This window comes from Eutrigla gurnardus, assembly GCF_963514095.1.
Source record: "Eutrigla gurnardus genome assembly, chromosome: 12".
Taxonomy (NCBI): domain Eukaryota; kingdom Metazoa; phylum Chordata; class Actinopteri; order Perciformes; family Triglidae; genus Eutrigla; species Eutrigla gurnardus.
The window spans coordinates 28,380,142-28,398,965 of record NC_139926.1 but is presented as its reverse complement, the minus strand read 5'-3'; the positions used below and the strand labels follow the sequence as shown (position 1 = coordinate 28,398,965).

General features: G+C 40.7%; 1 protein-coding gene across 3 annotated transcripts; it reads right to left on the bottom strand.

The window, feature by feature from the left end:
• Positions 1 to 1,351: 1,351 nt before the first annotated feature.
• Positions 1,352 to 18,665, bottom strand: arhgap15 (Rho GTPase activating protein 15). Of its 3 annotated transcripts, none has more exons than XM_084023571.1 (13): positions 18,594 to 18,665; positions 16,961 to 17,135; positions 16,811 to 16,888; positions 15,871 to 16,011; positions 15,699 to 15,788; positions 12,808 to 12,921; positions 12,484 to 12,607; positions 11,533 to 11,667; positions 9,717 to 9,815; positions 9,415 to 9,492; positions 8,519 to 8,653; positions 2,348 to 2,453; positions 1,352 to 1,851 (listed from the first exon to the last, which is right to left on the bottom strand). In XM_084023571.1, exons 1-13 carry the CDS (start codon positions 18,662 to 18,664, stop codon positions 1,668 to 1,670), a joined length of 1,530 nt encoding a protein of 509 aa, XP_083879697.1. In that variant the 5' UTR covers position 18,665; the 3' UTR covers positions 1,352 to 1,667. The 3 variants fall into 3 exon arrangements, with proteins under 3 accessions (XP_083879697.1, XP_083879698.1, XP_083879699.1); XM_084023572.1 differs by having other exon boundaries at positions 12,823 to 12,921; XM_084023573.1 differs by lacking the exon at positions 16,811 to 16,888.
• Between the last annotated feature and the right edge of the window lie 159 nt (positions 18,666 to 18,824).

Here is an 18,824-nt window from a genome sequence, read left to right as displayed (position 1 = left end):
ACTAAGCACTGCAGGGCACCAAAACACACCCAGTCTTTTCCTACTCAAACTAAAGTTAATGAATAAAGTCAATATATGGTTCAAGTGTGGCCATAACTGCTAAATGTTAAACGCACAAACTTCTTTTTCTTCTTGGTGGAGGTCTTTGACAAGCACCTGAAAACAGAACTTCTTCACTGCATCTCTGTCATGGATTCACTGGATACTCTGTACAATATTGCATAAGGCCTAGGAGCCATTAGTATTTGTTGTGTACGTGTCTTGGTTTTCTCCTGTGCTTCCTTCTCCTGTGGGTGCTACCCTCCTCCGCTGGAGCAGGTGATTGAGCGTTGAGCTGTTTCCAGTTGCCAATCACTGAGGTGGAGTATATCAGTTTGGGTCAGAGTTGCAGCTGTGAGTGTGTCGTCCAGCAGTGTCTCTGCTGCAGAGGTGGGTAGAGTAGCCAAAAATTGTACTCAAGTAAGAGTACTGTTACTTAAGAATAATATGACTCAAGTAAAAGTAAAAAGTATTGTCACCCTGTGTTACTTGAGTAAGAGTAAAAAGTAATGGGTGAAAAAACTACTCAAGTACAGAGTAACTGCAGAGTAACCTCCTTTATTAATCAGGTCAAATAATGTCAAATAATGCACGGAGAATTCCCTTAGACAACTGAAACAGTTTATAATAAACAATAATAAATAAATAACTCCATTTGTTTCGGGAGACACAAATGGCAACGCATAATGTAGCTGTTTTTTTTTTTTGCCTGGAGTGTGAACATTTCTTTTATGTGGGGCCAGGGGTGTTGTGCCTCCTCCTCTTCGGCTTCTTCGGAATTGCATGCCATCTCCATCATTTTGTTTCTGCGCTCTTTTCCGCCTGTTTGCCGCGGGGAATGTGTGTGCGGTCATGTGATGGCTTAGGCTCTGCCTGATTGGTGAAACGGAGTTAGATGTCGCTAGTGGCTACATTTGATTGGTGAGATGCAGTCATGTGATAGTCACAGAGCCTCTGGGAAGTCCCGACCTTAAATCATTGCTCTGGTCCCCACATAAACAAAACAGACCATGCAGCAGACGGATCGATAAAAAAAAAAAGTAGCGAGCAGAATCAGCCCAATGTAACGGAGTAAAAGTACCGCTCCTTCTTCACAAATTTACTTAAGTAAAAGTAAAAAGTATGCTGCTTTGAAACTACTCATAGAAGTACAATTTTTCCAAAAAGTTACTCAAGTAAATGTAACGGAGTAAATGTAGCGCGTTACTACCCACCTCTGCTCTGCTGTGTGTTTTGCTCCGAAGACGAGAGCTGTGCTTTGTTTGTTAACTGCAGAATTGTTTGCTTAATTGTGAATAAACACCAGAAATGGTTAATTGCACTTGGCTTGAGTGAGTTTTATTGTTTTCAAAAACAGAAAAAACATTTCCATTCTTGTTGTTTTTTTCTGATTGTTTTGAAACTAAATAACAAAAGACTGAAACATGGATTTCTAAAAAGATTTCCATCCAAAAGAATTATTGATCTGTTTGTGGTAATTAAATTGTTCTGATCAGAAACCTCTATTTATTGTATACAGTCAAGCTTGTGTTGTCTGTCAAAACAGTCATATTTCTGAAAGAATTCAGTTATTTACAGCTTTGATTAAATGTGAGTCCATCAGATGATCGGGTCCACCTGAGGATGCTTTATTTCCTGTTCAGGTTGAAGATTTCTTGGCTCTCAATAAGGATAAACTCCACAATCTGGTTCTGGTAGACCATGTTAACTGCCATATTTCCTGCGTCCAGCTCAGGCCACATCAGCGTTGGTCCAAACACGATGCCGATGCCCTGAGTGGACATGAGGTTCTGCTTGGAAAAGGCCAGAACTCTGAAAAACAGAATGAACAATAACTGAGTGGAAGCATGTTAATTAAGACTATGACTACTGTATGTATGTATACATACTATATACATTTACAACAACCAACTGAAAATTCCACTGAAAATGTGACATTTCATCAATCTGATTTCAGCTGGTTGACGTGGTCCTCTCACTGAGTCTCCAGGTGTCATTACACTGTGCTTCAGGTTAGAGTTCTCAACGGGCCTGAAAATTACAACCCGACCCGGTCCATGGCTTTTAAAGCCCGGACCCGATGTAACCCGACACATCAACATGAATTATCTGCCCGAACCCGGCGCGCCGCCCGACCTGGGATTTTCCCAGCGACGGTGAATTCACCTGCGGCAAGTTTACTTTTCACCAACCCGAGTCACTTGCTTATATTTTCGACCCGAACCCAGCCAGAACCCGCGGGTCCCGTCGGGTTTGTCGGGCCGACCCGACCCGACACGTTGAGAACTTCAGGTGTATTTAGGCATACCTGTGCAGGTGGCTGAAGAGCAACTTCATGGTGTCCTGGTTGGGTTTGGGTAGTTCCTGGATCAGTTTCTTCACGGCCTGGACTTTGGGTTTGGATTCTTTAATCTCTGTTTAGAGAAAAGGCAGCAGCACTGGTTTAATATGTTCATATTGATGTAACTGAACATGTTTAACATGTCGCTTAAAATGTATTTTAATACGTTAATTAGTAGTATGTGGAATCGGATTCCTCACAGCTTTTACCAAGACTCTGAAGGTAGAGCTTCTTACATACAACGTTGATCGATGAATCAGCATACATTAATGACTTCATGCAAGGATTACTTGATGCGCTTTTCATGAATAACCAGCTGCATCAATTTACCAAACGTTAAAAGTCAGCTGAAGAGAGGGACTGTACATCCTGTTATTAATTAATGTACATAATTATCCTCATCAAGTTATTCAGTCGTAAGTGATTTATTTTGAAAACAAAGTGTTTCATTTTCTCACTATTGCTAGCCTGCAACATTTTAAAAAATCAATAAAGTGATATATTTACAGTCCTTTAGCCTTCCTGTGCAGCCACTCCTCAACAGTACTCCAAAAACAGACCTTATGCTACTCCTCAGCTGGAAGTATTTCCAGAAATCCCCCTCCTGGTCCTCAAACAATTTCACATCTCACACACTGAAGGTTTACCCTCTTCAAGCTCAGACCAATGAGCTGTAGGTTCGCTGCTGGTCTCTATTATTAGAATTGCTGATTCAAAACTCTAATTTGGTGATAGTTGTCTTGGTTTATTGCAACTCATCCAGATAGGCGACCATCTTGCTCAGCGATCCAATGTTTTATGAAATTGTTATTAAATGTTTTATTGTTGTTGTTTATTGTCATTTGTTTGCTAACTTTGTTAAAACTGTTTTGTGAAGCATGTTAGGATCAATCTTAAATATGTTATTAACATATGACAGTGATGTGGATCAGGGGCCTGTACTAGGAAGCAGGATTTGTGCTTAGCGAGGTAACTTAAGCCTTAACCCTGGGTTTTCCGTCCTACGACGCTGGTTCACTTCTCACCGGGGTAGATCGCCATGGTAACTTACGCTGTGGAGCTAACCTGCTCCGGAGCAGGTTATGTTCCTGATAAGAGATCAACGTGGAGAAACACACCGCCGACTGACCAATCAGCTGTCTGGGGGGGCGGATATAAAAAAAAGAAGCTTGGTGGTTCGTGGATCAGGTCTCGTAGGAGAACTATAGAGTGTACAGAGACTGGCAAAAACCCTTTTTTTTGTCCCTGACGATGTTTTATATGAGAGATACAGATTCTTATCGGAGGGAAAGACTTTTCTGTGTCAGCGTACAGCCTACTGACCACTATGAATTATGTTTTATATTTATTTGATTTGCTCCAAAGTCCGTTTTACACCGCCGGGATTGCAGCTGAAGGAATATCATTGCAGCTGATATTTTTTGGCTTTTTATTGCGGGAGGACAGCGTGAGAGTTAAGGGGACTAGAGAGAGCGACGACATGCTTTACAGTTTTTCTCAATTGTTTACACACAAATACTGGTACTTGAGACACAATGACCACAACATGTAACTCATGCACCAACACCCTGAACTAACTCTGCTAAACTGCAAGCACAATTCCTGCTTTACACTCAAATTGCAGTTTTAAAACACACTTTTTTCAAAACACTACACACAATTCTCTGCATTTGGCACAATTTTCATGAAGAAAATCTCTTGTTTTCACAAGGAACACACTGCCATTCAAAATTCTAAAGTTAATGTCCCTACTATGCACACTGACTCATCACATGGGCAAACACCTGCAACACAGTTTTACAATTTGCAATCAGAGCATTAGCATAAAAGTGCAACAGGTGATCTCTTCTGTTTTGGAGCAATGGATGCCAACATTGGCAACAGAGGCAGAGCCAGAGGAGTGAGAGTACGAGGAGGAGCCTAGCATGGATTTGCCATGCTAGGCAATATTTCCCCTGCTGTTTGGCCATCGCTTGCATTGCCTGTGATGTGGATGAGGTGCTGTGGCCAGACCGAAACAGAAGAGAGGATGCGGGATAGTTGTTGTTGTTGTTTTACAGTAATTTCTTCTGGTTTTGTATGTAGACCACTGTATATGCAACTTTGTGTTGGTTTGGATGAACACTGTATACATTACAGTATTCTTGTGGGAAAAATAAAATATATAAAAACAATATTCTAAAATATTTTACAACTATTTATGTACTGTCTGTAGTGAGTGTAACACTGAACAAAAAAAGGCCTAAGTCATTATGGTAAATGGAGAAGAAGTGTTCATCGTGTTTTACTTTGAGCACATCAGTGTTCATCTGGTTCTTATAAATGTCTATTCATATGATGGTTTGTGTGTGTCATTTGACAACAAAATACCATTTTGAGAAGAAATAACATTGTTCTGAATGTAAAGTTTCATTTTGCAGGAGAATTGAGGGGTTTTGCCCATTGTGTGTGTGTTTTTTTGATTTGTGTGTAGAGTTCTGAGAGTATAGCTAGATAGATAGACTTTATTATTAGACTCAAGGTCCATTAAAAAACAAACAAACACACGAATTTACAAATTTAAAAGAGACAGTCATACCAGTGTTTCCACATGGCTGACTGGTATCTCACAGCACTGAGTCCAGGATTGATCAACAGCATTAATACAATATTTTGTGTGTCATTCAGTCGAGAGATGAATTTGTACATCAATTTCCGCAACAGAGCATGAAAAGTATTTACACGCACTTGACAGAATAACTCACTTGCACTGCACCACCTGGGTTTTCCCATCAAAATTCGTAGGCAATCGTTATAGGCAACCTGAAGTTTGCGAATGCTTGCCTTTTTGAACTTAACCCACAAGGGGGCAGTGTAAAGGGGGGTACAGTATGCTCTGAAGAGACTAATTTTAACATCATTAGAACACCAGAAAAATTTACGTTTCAGCACATTGGCTTGTGTATATAAAATACGCCGTTGCCTGTACATATCCTCATCATCACACAAATCATCAGTGATGATGTGTCCCAAATACTTAGCAGTATGACAAAAAGGTAACACATTTCCTGACAAATGAAATAATGGGAACACCAGTTCCTTATCACCTTTAGTTCGACAGATCATAACAGAGCTCTTTTTGGCATTATAACTAACATTAAATTCTACCCCATATTCTGAACATATGTTGAGCAGCTCCTGAAACCCAGCACTAGAGGGAGAAATGATTGCCAGATCATCCGCATACATAAGATGATTAACAATGGTATTTCCTATCACGCATCCTGTTTTACATCTTCTCAACTGGTCTGATAGATCATCCATATAAACATTAAACAGGCAAGGTGACAGTAGCCCACCCTGACGGACTCCGTTACTCACCCCAAATGGAGCAGAGACTACATTCCCCCATTTTATTTGCATGCACTGATTGGCATGCCAATAAACCAAAATCCTTAGGACACTGTCAGGCACGCCCCTCTGACTCAATTTTGAAAACAATTTATGATGGTTTATACGATCAAATGCCTTAGATGCATCTATAAAACCAATTAAAACTGAAGAATTCTGTCTTTTATATCTATCAGCAATTTCCTTTAAAGCATAAATACATAAATCAGTTCCATGTTTAGCCTTAAATCCAAACTGGTTATCAGAGGTGTGTACATAAACAGACACTCTATTTAATAATATGCTCTCCAAGACTTTGGACAACACACTGGCTAAAGCAATTGGTCGGTAGTTGTCCAGGCTGCCCACCTTGCCGGCTTTATTCTTAATGACAGGGACCAGAGTTACCGATAACATAGAGTCTGGTAGCACTCCATGGGTCATAAAACTAGTAAAACAAATAGCTAGAAGAATTGCTGCTCTTGGGCTAGCATATTTAAGATGTTCTGCTGAAATTTTATCTGACCCACATGCCTTGTTATCAGCTAACTGTGCAATAGCTTGTAGTACTTCGTTGACTGTGATTTGCACAGTATCACCACTGGAAATCTTGCCTAAGATGTAGGGGTCACTTTTAACACAATTTAAAAAGCTCTGAGTAGTGTTGCCTCCACAGTTCAGCTATGTTGCCACCACCAGAAACCCCCTCTATGGTACAAGGTAATGATGTATTGTCCCTGTTAATAGCTTTTACCTCTTTCCAAAACCCAGTGACATCGTTACCAAGGAGCTTTTCAGCCATGGAATCTGCTCTCATTTCTTGCTCATTTTTATTAACATAACGAACTGCATATTTATATCTAGCAGTAGTGGCTTTTTTGTAATCAAGAACAGGTCCTTCTCTTGGTCTGCCTGCCTGTACCCAAGCCCTACATGCACTCTTGGCTTCTGCATGATGGTGAGACACATGTTTGTTCCACCCTGGCTTAATAGTGTGTCTTCTCTCAGAGTTGTTACAGTACGTTCTGCTGGCCTCATATACAGATCCCACAATACAATCATACAAGGCACAGAGATCCTCACAATGAGATTTTAGGTTACAATTTACATCATTGCACAGGACAGCATCTTTGGGCAGACAGAGACTACTCAAGAGAACATCAGTGTTTCCATAGTATGAAAGCCTATCCTCATTTGTGAGTTTAGACCAGTCAATTTTGTTATTAGAGGAATTTTTCCCCTGCTGTGTCAGCTCAGGGAGACTATCACAGTCCAATGTCATGACAAAAGGAATATGATCAGAGGTGCCTCATAGACAATCTCTATAGTTCTTATAATATCATGTGCATCGGCAGTGCTAATGCAATGGTCAAGCCATGATGTAGTATGCCAGGCCTCACTTATGTAAGAGAAACTGTCTGCAGGCAAAAACATTTGAGTGGATACGGTTAGATTATGTTCATCACAGAACTGTAACATATGGTTTGCAAACAAAGAGCTTTTATCTGATATATCAGCATTCATATCACCCACTACAAATACACTTGTGGCTTGGTTCTCAGAGATAAAAGGCATGAGAACCAAGCCACAAGTGTATGAGGCATGTTTTCAGAAAATGTGTGTAAACGATCAAGAAAAACTGTAAGAGAGGGCCGCAGGGCAGATTCAAACCCGGGACGGCTGCAGGGATCCTCGGTAAACATGGGGCGGTAATTTTATCACTGAGCTATCAGAGCACTTAACCCATCTGTTTAATCAGTCACATTTACTAGTTCTCTTATGATGGGGCAGACATATTATACGACTATTATAATTCACACAGTCGGAGAGCTTTTGCCAGCTGTCCTTCCTGCATTTGGCAGATGAAACTGTTGCTTTTTGCCTGCATTATATGTTTAACTTCTTCGTATTTCTGTAAGATTATGGTTCGCTCCTCGTACGTGAAATACGCCGCTGCGCTGCCGTAGACTGATCCATGTTTGTGATTGGTCAAATGCTGCAAACGCCGCCTCTTTCATGTGCACGCGCTCATAGCTGGGCAGGTAAACCCTGGTTGACTTAACGAGTTGATAACCAGCGTCGCGTGACCGCTGATTGCCTTTGTTAGGGTTACTGAAGCTGGATAACTGAAAGCTACCCTGGGTATGTTGAACTCGCTGAGTAGTACAGGCCCTTGGCTCTGTCCTGGGTCCCCTGGTCACCGTCTAAATATTACTTTTGGGAAATAGATGTAATAATACCAACTTCTGCTGTTATACACTTGATGTGTCTCTGTATGTCCCACTAAACTAAAGATGTTTTCTGTATTATGTTCTGCACGACTACGAAATTATAATAAGTGTAAAACCGACATACTTTATACTAATAGCTATTACTACCCCCTCCAGCCATGGCACCAGCGTTATTAATGTTATCAAGGAGATGTGACCACACCACAACCCCAGCCACATGTTACACTGCGCTCAAAGAAAACATGAACAACAAACTGACAACTTGTAAGACATTAATAGCTGCTCATAGGTCCAAAACATTTCCTGAGACAGTCTTCATTCATTGATCTTTTCTTATGTATCCGTGACATCTTTGTTTTACTAATCATCTTTTTGTCTTGTTTTGAAATGTGCAATTTTATTATTGTTGTATAAAAATAACTTATGGGTAACACAAGACTTAAACTTGATGCTTGATATTTTATATGATGACATTTCAGGAGGGTCTGTAAATAATCCCAAAGAGGATTATTAATCATTCTATAGTTATTTGACTCACTGACAGCCTCGACAAACGGCTGGAAGAACCTGAAGGGTAAAAGTGGCTCAGGAAGTTCCCGGAAAAACATCTTGAGGGCCCCAGTGACAACGTGGATGTCCTCCCACTGACTGTGGTCCAGATCCAGATCCTCCTCTAGGGAAAGAGGATCACATTAAATTTTAATAAGGGCTGTCAAACAATTAAACATTTGAATCAGATTAATCTCAGGGTAGCTGTGAATTAATCACAATTCGTAAATATACCCTAGAACTTCCCATTTTCTCTGTATATTGTTGTGGGAACAGAAAGATGAATGAAAGAAGGTGTATATGAACCACAATGTGAAGCCTATACAAACAGAGATGCACAGATTTTTATTCAGACAGAGTACAAATACTTTAATCAGTACTTGTTGATAAAGCAAAAAAAAAGCAAGCAATTAAATAAAGAAAAACATTCTGCAATAACCTTTAGGAACATCCAGCAAAGCAGGTGAGCTACAATCAATTCAAGCATCATACATCAATCATGTTATTCTGTAATACATCTTTAAAGTAGTTTTTGAAGGTGTGGTCCTTACTAGTGAATTGAAGCTACCTAGCAGAATTTCTGGAAGAGAACCACACCTCAACCGTGCTTCTGCAATAATACCCACCTAACTCACTCCTCCTGTTCAGCGCCCCTAACCCTGGGCACTATGGTGGATTCCCCACCGAAACATCCCCAAACGCATTTTGCAAAGTGGATGAGCAACAAGTAATGCAAGCATTGCACATCAATCATGTTTTTCTGTAATACATCTTTAAAATGGGTCTAAGGTGTGGTCTTTGCTTATGAAATGTAGGAAAAGTTGTAGGAAATGTAGGAAATGTCTGGAACAGAAAAGAGAAAATAAGTGTTTCTGTTGAACTTACCCTGATCGACAATGAAGCGAAGCTTCTGGATTGTCGCGAGATTTCCACTAACTCTGTAGATCCCGTCGACCTCCAGACCTGGGAAAAAAACACACTGTTGATAAAATAATATATGAAATAAAACGTTTAACAAGAGTTTTCTGATCTGTAGAAACAGTCATCTTAAGAATGTCACGTTTTTCCGAATCCCAATGGAAATCAATAACAAAATAAAGACAATATAGGCCAAAAAATACTAATAATAAATAAAAAGCAGACAGATGCAGATGAGAGACAGAAACCAAATATGTCATTGTACGCACCTCGCTTTTCAACAGCGTCCACACAGATCTGAACGAACCTGGGCATTGTGGTTCCTTCACGTTCACAGAGAGTCAACAGATGGCAGCCAAAAACCCGATCTGAGACAGACGTTATCATATTAATTGATCAATCTTTACCTGTGTTGTTGTCACCTTCTTTTTATCATGTCTGTATCTTGGAGACTGGTTTCATACTAAGGTTTCAGACATACTAATAAATGTCACACAATTCAATTCAATTTTATTTATAGTGTCAAATCACAACAGAAGTCATCTCAGGACACTTAACACACTGAGCAGGACTAGAATACGCTCAAAATTTCCAGAGTCAACACAATTTCAAAGTCCCAACATCACCCAGGGCACACAGTGTTGTGGTGAGGAGTTTCAGGTGCAGCCAGTAGCTGGGTGTTGGCTAATGTTCGTAATCTGGGTTCTACATGTGTTGACTTTGCATTTCACATTACAAACACTGCAGCGAGTGATGTCCATGTGTGAGAGGTTTAATGTGTGATAAAGAGGAGGAGGATGGAGGTTTAATGTGTGACGAAGAGGAGGATGAAGGTTTACTTTGTGATGAAGAAGAGGATGTTAGCGGTTCACTGGATCACTAGGCTCTGTAATCACAACGCATGGATTCTCCTACCATTGCTACGCAGATGACACCCAGCTGTTCCTCTCTTTTCCCCCGTCCTCTGACACTCACATTGCAACTCGCATCTCGGACTGTCTGGCTGACATCTCTGTCTGGACAACTGCACATCACCTCAAGCTTAACCTGAATAAAACCGAACTCCTCTTCATCCCAGGGAAAGACTGCCCTCGCATGGACCTGTCGGTCACTGTCGAGGGCATCACAGTATTTCCGTCGTCAACTGCGAGGAACCTGGGTGTAATCCTCGATGACCAACTATCCTGCACCCCCAACATCACTGCTGTGGCCCGATCCTGCAGATTTGCCCTCTACAACATCCGCAGGATTCGGACCCTCCTCACAAAGGATGCAACGCAGCTCTTGGTCCAAGCACTGGTCATCTCCCGCCTTGACTACTGCAACTCTCTCCTGGCCGGACTCCCGGCCTCTGCGATTAAACCATTGCAGCGTATCCAGAACGCTGCAGCACGCCTTATCTTCAATCTACCCAAATTCTCCCATGTGACCCCCCTCCTCCGTGACCTCCACTGGCTCCCTGTTGCAGCACGCATCCAATTCAAGACGATGACACTGGCCTTCAGAGCCATCAATGGAACGGCACCCATCTACCTTCAAACACTGGTCAAACCTCATGCCTCGAAGCGAGCACTTCGCTCCTCTACTTCGGCTGGCCGGCTGGTACCACCATCGCTGAAATCAAACAAATGTCGCTCAGCAAAGTCCAGACTCTTCTCTGTTCTGGCGCCTCAGTGGTGGAACGAACTCCCGACTAATGTCAGGACAGCAGAGTCACTGCCATCTTCTGAAAAAGGCTCAAGACTCTCCTGTTCAGACTTCACCTCGACTCTACATAGCATGACCCACTAACAACCCCCCCCCCCCCCCCCCAAAAAAAAAGAAAAAGCACTTCTGTGTTCTTACCTATAGCACTCTGATCATAGCACTGTTTTACTTAAGGTATGTTTGCTGAACAGCTACTGCTTTACTCAGACGAGGACCGAACACTTGTTTCTATTTTTTAGCTCTTACTTTATCGGCAATGATACGTTGTGGTTTCTTTCTTTTGACAAATGTACTTATTGTAAGTCGCTTTGGACAAAAGCATCTGCTAAATGCCCTAAATGTAAATGTTTTATGTGTGATGAAGAGGGCTCATCAAACCTTTGATGAGTCCTTTCTCCTGCAGTGTCTTCATTGAAGGTCGTCTGATGATGAACTTCTTCAGTCGGTTCTTCACTCCATTCTTGTCTGAACTGTCTGAGTTTCTGTGTTTCAGCTTTGAGCTGCTGAAAACATCTGAAGAAAAAAAAACAATAAACCAGAAACATCTGAGTTTTTGTCTAGTCGAGATTCAGCAGAGAATAACTAACAATGTCATCATCATCCATCATCATCATCATCATCATTGGGGGGAGTCTGACTTTTCCAGAATCCAGAAAGTGAGTGAACTTTAAGGTCAGTTACCATTTGGGTTTGGCGTCCTTTGGGATTAAACAATTCTGATTCTGCTTTTCAATTCTGGTGAATGTTAATGTGTCTCTGGTTCTTAGAGGGGCAGAGTCAGGCTTCTCAGGCAGTATGTACAGGAGTGGAGAGGAGATACAGGGAGGGCAAGGCAGGTTGGTCAACTCAGAGTTCAGGGTCAGATTTAGAGTTCAGGGTTAGGTTCAGGATCAGAGTTCAGGGTCAGACCTGCTTTCTGGAATACATGCACCCCAGGAGTCAGCTGATCAATGGAAACACACTATTCCCTCTCTTTTAGCTCTGTATTTGGTCTCCACCAACTCCTGAGGGATGTCCCATCCAAATTGTCTCTTTAGATTAAAGGTTTTCACATTACTGAGAACACAAGATTAATAAACATAAAAATCATATGAACATATAATACTATTTAAATATACTAGAAATGAGACGAGAGTACCTGTAGAGACCAGATTACCTGTAGAGTACTGAGTACCTGAGGAGAACAGATTACCTGTAGAGTACTGAGTACCTGAGCAGCTAGAGAACAGTTGAAATCTTTGAGTTCTTACTTTGATGATTATTTCTCATTATGACCGATCACATTTTATTGAGAGAAGACTACGATGAGCAGTCCTCATAGGTACTCACTGATGGAGCGTCTGTTGACTTGGTGGTGCTGCTTGGCACTGGGGGAGGCGGAGCCATAGCCAGGTAGGGAGCTGTGTCTGAGCAGGTTATCTGTGCTGTTTGATCTCCGCAGCGGAAGTTTAGTCTGAATAGAAAAGGAGCCTTTTATTTCATCAATAATGTGAAGAAGATCAGGTTCACCCAAGTTTAAATCCAAGATGGTCTCACAGAAAGACATGAGTGGACGCAGCGCAGGAGTGGACACTACCTCTGAGCTGCTCCCATGTCAATGTTAACAGATCGTGAAGACACTGTATAAATCCAGAGTAAAAGTCAGTTTAAAACCTGTGGAGTTCTTACTGAAGAGTCAACGGTATTTTTGATGGCGTCGTGCCATTTAGTGGCGGTGGAGTAACTGTCAGCCTGGAGGAGGTACTCACTGCCTGTGTTTGTTGTGATCTAGAACAGAAAATAGTGAATGAAATCAGCTTTCACTTTATTCCCAGAGGGAGAAAAATGTATTTGTAACAGCTAAAAACAGACAAAATAAGAGAATCCTTTAGTAGTCCCATGGCAGGGACATTTACAATATACGCGCCCGGACAGTCTGTGGCATTGCACATAACAGAGACACGGCCGAGAGAGAAATCCCACCGGCACCCGCTGCATTTACACCGATAATGTTTCATCATTCATGGCCCGTAAACAACGTATTACTGTATGTACATGTTGTGGACGTCCCAGCCACACCGGGGAACTAAACAGCGTCCTGTCTGAGTTCATACATTTATGATCAGTGAATCTCATAGAGCTGCATTCACAGCAGCGGTAGCGATCAAAACATCACATGATTTAAATAAGAGATAAAGAGTATGCCGACGTAACAACTGTTAGTAAAAAGTCTGAAGTCATGGTTTGTTAAGTCTGTCTGTTAAGACGATAGGCAAATAACTTTAAAAATGCTTGTTTTGGCATTCGGCACGCTCAAAGCTAAACAAGACTAACACCGTAGCTGCTGCGTGAACACTGAACATAACACCGTCTCGGCAGAAATACGGCAGCAACCTTGTTGTTTGTTCACTCCTAATTTGTTCGTCTCTGTATGAAACGTAGGATAATATCCCACGGGCCGCTACGCTGTGATGTGTTGAAATGCAAGCTGCATTGATTATTGCATTGAAAGCTTTGTATTGGTATAGAGTTCAGTATACAGTATACTGTATTCTCTCAGGGATATGCTCATCACCTGGAACAGTAGGACTTTGTGTTCATAGAAAGTCATATCTACTTGTGACAAAGAAAAGCCTTTTCTTTAAAAAAGTATTAGAGAAGGTATTTAACCTGTTGTTTTCTTCAATGATTATCATAAAAGTAGGAAGTAACTAACAAACTCGGATTTAATTTTTTTTCATCATGCATGGAAATGTACACAAAAAAAATGGTTGCATCGAGATGCATCGATAATCGGTTCATAATCGAATCATAATCAAATTGAATCATGAGGTGCGAGGAGATTCCCACCCCTAGTATATATATATATATATATATATATCAGTGGCGAGCGGTGACCGTTTACTGTGGTCATGCTGAAGTGTCAATACCATGCGCGCCCGTGGGGGGGCATTATATTGTTTAATAAAAAATATAATATGGTTAGTGGAAACAGCTTGTAGTGATCACGTTGGTCCAGAGTACATTTGATCACTATAAGCGGTTGATTACTAAAACCGAATTGTTATTACAGTATTTCACTTGTTTTTTTATGGAGAACATCATCTAAATGCCAGTTGTATAGTTTTTCAATGAGAAAAATGTAACGAAGCGGTCGTCAGCGCGATCCTCTCGTCAGCTCCAAACTCACCCGTCTGCACCTCAATCACAGACCACAGCTGGTTTTCCGCACAGCATTTACAGTAACTCACTGACACGTCTCAGATCAGTAGGCGCTGCTGCCGGTGTGTTTTTAAAACGAACTAGGCTAGTAGCGCCGCAGATTTCTCATTCCCCACCTTGTTTGACAGAGAGTGTTTCGAGATGGTTTTCATGAATGAACAGGCAATATGTCGCTGTCAGACCGGATCGTTTGACGGGAGGTGGGTCGGCTAGCTAGCCATTTATGTTTCTCATACGTGCTAGCTTGAAAGTGACGGACGGAATTCTTTGCAGTCTTTGTGATATTTACTTCAGGAGTAGGCCGTCCACTTGAAATTATAGCTTTCTTTTCCTCAAGGTCTCCGCGAAAACGGCACTGAACGCAAAGCCTGAATATAATTAATATTTTCAGTCATTTTGACCAGGCTACACAATGAATGAACCACTGACAGTTTCCCGCTGAACAATTCAAACAAGTCATTTTTGCGCATGCGCGTTGGCAGATAAGCTGCTTCACTGACAGCTTTTTTGCCATTCAAAACGCTCATCTACAGTAAACACGGCCTTTAGCAGTAACTGTACTAGTCGGTGTCACAGTGCGCATGCGCGAAACAAGCTGTCAGCTTTCCAGCTTTTCGCAAGCAAAACGGGACAGATTAGGCACGGATTTAAGACCAAAACAGTAAAACTAAGGTATTGTATGATTGAACACACTGCCAGATTAATATTTTCAATTATTTTTATTGAAGGGCTTGGGCATGCACTGCATTTATAGCTTATTATGACCGCTCGCCCATGATGTATATATATATATATATATATATATATATGCAGCCCTTTTCTGGAAGATGGCAGTGACTCTGTCAGGACGGCAGAGTCAACTTCACCTCTATGTTCTTACCTGTAGCACTTTGATCATAGCACTGTTGTTCTTATGGTATGTTTGCTGAACAGCTACTACTTTACTCAGACGAGGGCCAAATTACAAATTACTTATTGTACAAGTACTTATTGTAAGTTGCTTTGGACAAAAGCGTCTGCTAAATGCCCTAAATGTAAATGTGTATATATATATATATATATATATATATATATATATATATATATAGGAATGAATATAATGTTAAGTGGTGATTTCTCTCATCTTCTCCCAATTAATGAGTGAATCATTGACTTGTAAACCTCTAAACTAGTCTCAGAGATTTATATCGAACAAAGTCAGACTGTGTTTCTGTCTCTACAAATATAAAAACACATGAACCCTGTTTGTGTCATTGTTTTCATACGACTGTCAGCCAGCGACTGAAGATGAGTTGAAGACAGAAAGGATGTGTTTGACCATGTGACAGGTTTGTATTGGTTACCTGGAAAACATTTTTCCTGCTTGACTTCACCTTTGTCCAATCGATAACAGCTCCACACAGCTGGACCACATCGGTCTTACTTCCTGGTTTCTGGACACAGAGACGGTGGACGTGAGATGGATGTGAGACACACAAAATGAAGGAGGTATAAAGTAGATAACATATTTTCTACCAGACTCGTCTCTTGTCTCTCTTTATATAATATCAGCTGCTCTGATGTCAGTTCGGTCCACATTGATGTCCAGTTCTTCCTTTGTTTCTTTCCACTCTCTGAGATTTTAGCAACATTCAGGTGTTCACCTTTCAGCTCCACCTGGAGACAGACAGAGAGAGACACACACACGCACACAACACATTTTTGTTCTCATGTTTCTTTTTGATTAAATCAATTTAGAATGTTCTGCACTATGATAAATATGTGTGCATTTTCAATAATACGACACAGAAATAGAAAACCTTCCTAAAATACACATCAGAGAGAGAAAACTTTATAATAATACAGAAAAGAAAAGACAAAACTTTGAAAATCATGTGTGATGAGGAAGAGAGAACATTTTACTTAAATACAGAACCAAAAAAAGAAAACTTGACAAGAATAAACATCAAACAGAAAGCATCAAAACGTACTAAAATACAACCACAGAAGGGAAAACTTTACTAAATACAAAACACAAAAATTAAAACTATTAACATGCAGAAGAGAAAAGAGAACGTGTTAACACAATAGACAATATAAAAAAAAACACTTCAGTAAAACAGAAGTGGGGGCACAAAACCTAGAAAAGGGGTTTCCCTTCATCCTGCTGAAGTCATCTGTGATCCGGCAGCATGAAAGCTGTTATGGAATAAGTTACCATGGATATTTATCCTGTGGAGCTAGCCTGCTCTGATCCTGTACTCACGTGTTCATTCCATTTATTCCACTGCTCGTTACATGTAGCAGCCTGCTGCCATTATTTAAACACTGTGACCATCTTTTAACATTCATAGAAAGTCACATTTCTAACTTTAACTTCAGCATTCTGACTTTATTCACTTGAAACTCAGAAGAGAGTTAAGTTTTTACACATCTGGTCGTTAAACTCATCGGAACAAACCTCTTCAGGACTCACCAAGGGTACAAAAACCATAGCTCCTCCTCCTGCAACCAAGGCATTGTGCTGCGACTGATTCCTACGATGACGAGAGATCTGCAAACAGGAAAACCATGTTCAGACTTGAACTGGACCCTGTAGGATGGAGTTTCCTGGTGGTCTACTCACAGGCTTTGGAGGAAGGTCTGGGTCCTGCAGCACCATGGACTTCGACTGACTGAGGCGGTCTCCAGAGTACTGGGAGCTCTTAAGGCGCATCTGCACGGCCTCCTGCGGCAGCGTGCTGCGCTGTGGAGGTTGAATCAGTGGCGACTGCTGTGAGGAACTCTGAAGATTATTGATTCTGTAAAGCAACAAATCCAAATAAGTCAATGTGGACTTTTCATCTAGTGTTTCTGCCATTTCATTTCTCACTCAGTGTCTTCACAAACCCTTCAGTCATCAGGGTTCAGAGTGTAAAACATCCGTTGTCATAACAACAGAGCTGTAAACACTGATAACACACCTCTAATACTGGGAGATTTTAGTCTGCATGGTGTCCTTCTCCTTCCAACAAATATCTTTCATATTATTAACATAAACATTACAAAATATCTCTCTGCCATTTAACTAAAAACCAGCAGTGTTGGTGGTGAGAGTCAGAACATATGACATTAATAATAGCTATAACCACTTTGTCACAAAATGTATCAATGACGAATGTGATGGGCTACTTTAGGTTGATCTTGTCAGGATAGAACGCAGAGCTGATACAAAGTCAGCATTTATCAAAACATTCATTATTTACTTGGATTCAGACAACAGAAATAGAAATTTAACTCAAAAAACTAGCTAAAAGAATAATGTGCTGATTTTCTAAAGAAATTGTATTGATATTAAAAAGACAACAACAATATTCATACATTTTTACTCACTGGAACGCATTTTAAATGTGGATTTAAGGGATCAAATTACCTGATTATTATACTAAACCAAACATGACATACTGACATGTTTGTTGTGTTATTAGTTTTGTATTTGTTCTGTGAACATTGGGTTGAAGTCTGATCCAGAGAAGTCCTTCCTGTCTAGTTTCCTGTTTGCAGCTCTAATTGCTTCACTTTGGTTTCACAACATTTGTTACAACGAGAAGTATTTATATACGTTTTCTTCACAGTTCTCAGATTACTGTAGTACTCACAATGAGCCACTGTCTGCTGGTCTATAGAGGACTAAAGCATGTCTGCTGGTCTACAGAGGACTAAAGCATGTCTGCTGGTCTACAGAGGACTAAAGCATGTCTGCTGGTCTACAGAGGATAAAGCATGACTGCTATAAATCATGACTGTGGGTCTATAGAAGACTTTAAACTGTGATGATTGTAAATATCAGACATGTGAAACATCACTGATGTCCCAATGTTTCTCTGTCTATAATAACTGATTGTCAGATGAAGCAATAACTGAAGCTTCATCAACAGGAAACAAAGTGAAACTCTAAATACGGAAACTGAAGCTTCAGTCATGCACTCACTCTTTGTATCTTCTCTGTTCATTAAGTGAACAGAATTCAAACTGATGTTTCCCCTCTGAGGATATAGGTTCAACTTTTACTTAAGACCACTATAAAAACACAAAGACAAAACAAGTAAAGTTCAACCTGTAAGTATAATCACACCTCAGTGAGTTTAGACTACAGACAATAAATCCATCAAATCACCAGTTACATAGTTTAATTCATAGGATACACCAAACCCGAACCATGGTGCTGACGGGTTACAACAAACCAAAACACAAAGTCAGATAATTTAATGTGATCTTACCTTGAAGCCGCCATCTCTGTTTCTGATGAAAACGCTGAGCTTCGAGGCCCGACTGTTAGAGGAAGTGTCATTAATCACGTGGTTTCTTTAAATCTTCAACCGCTGCAACCTCCTGTTTCCTGAAGAAAAAAAACCCTCAGCTCATCGTCAGACTGAACGTTGTCACTTCTGTTAGTGTAAAACATGATCACAGAGATTAAGCATATTTCTTGTGTTGACAGTTTTAGAAAA

Coding starts and splice junctions, on each gene's coding strand:
- arhgap15 (XM_084023571.1), bottom strand. CDS start 18,664: ATGACACTTCCTCTAACAGTCGGGCCTCGAAGCTCAGCGTTTTCATCA. Junction 16,012..16,810: donor CTATGGTTTTTGTACCCTTG/GTGAGTCCTGAA, acceptor GTCTGTCTCCAG/GTGGAGCTGAAAGGTGAACA. Junction 15,789..15,870: donor AGAGACAAGAGACGAGTCTG/GTAGAAAATATG, acceptor CTCTGTGTCCAG/AAACCAGGAAGTAAGACCGA.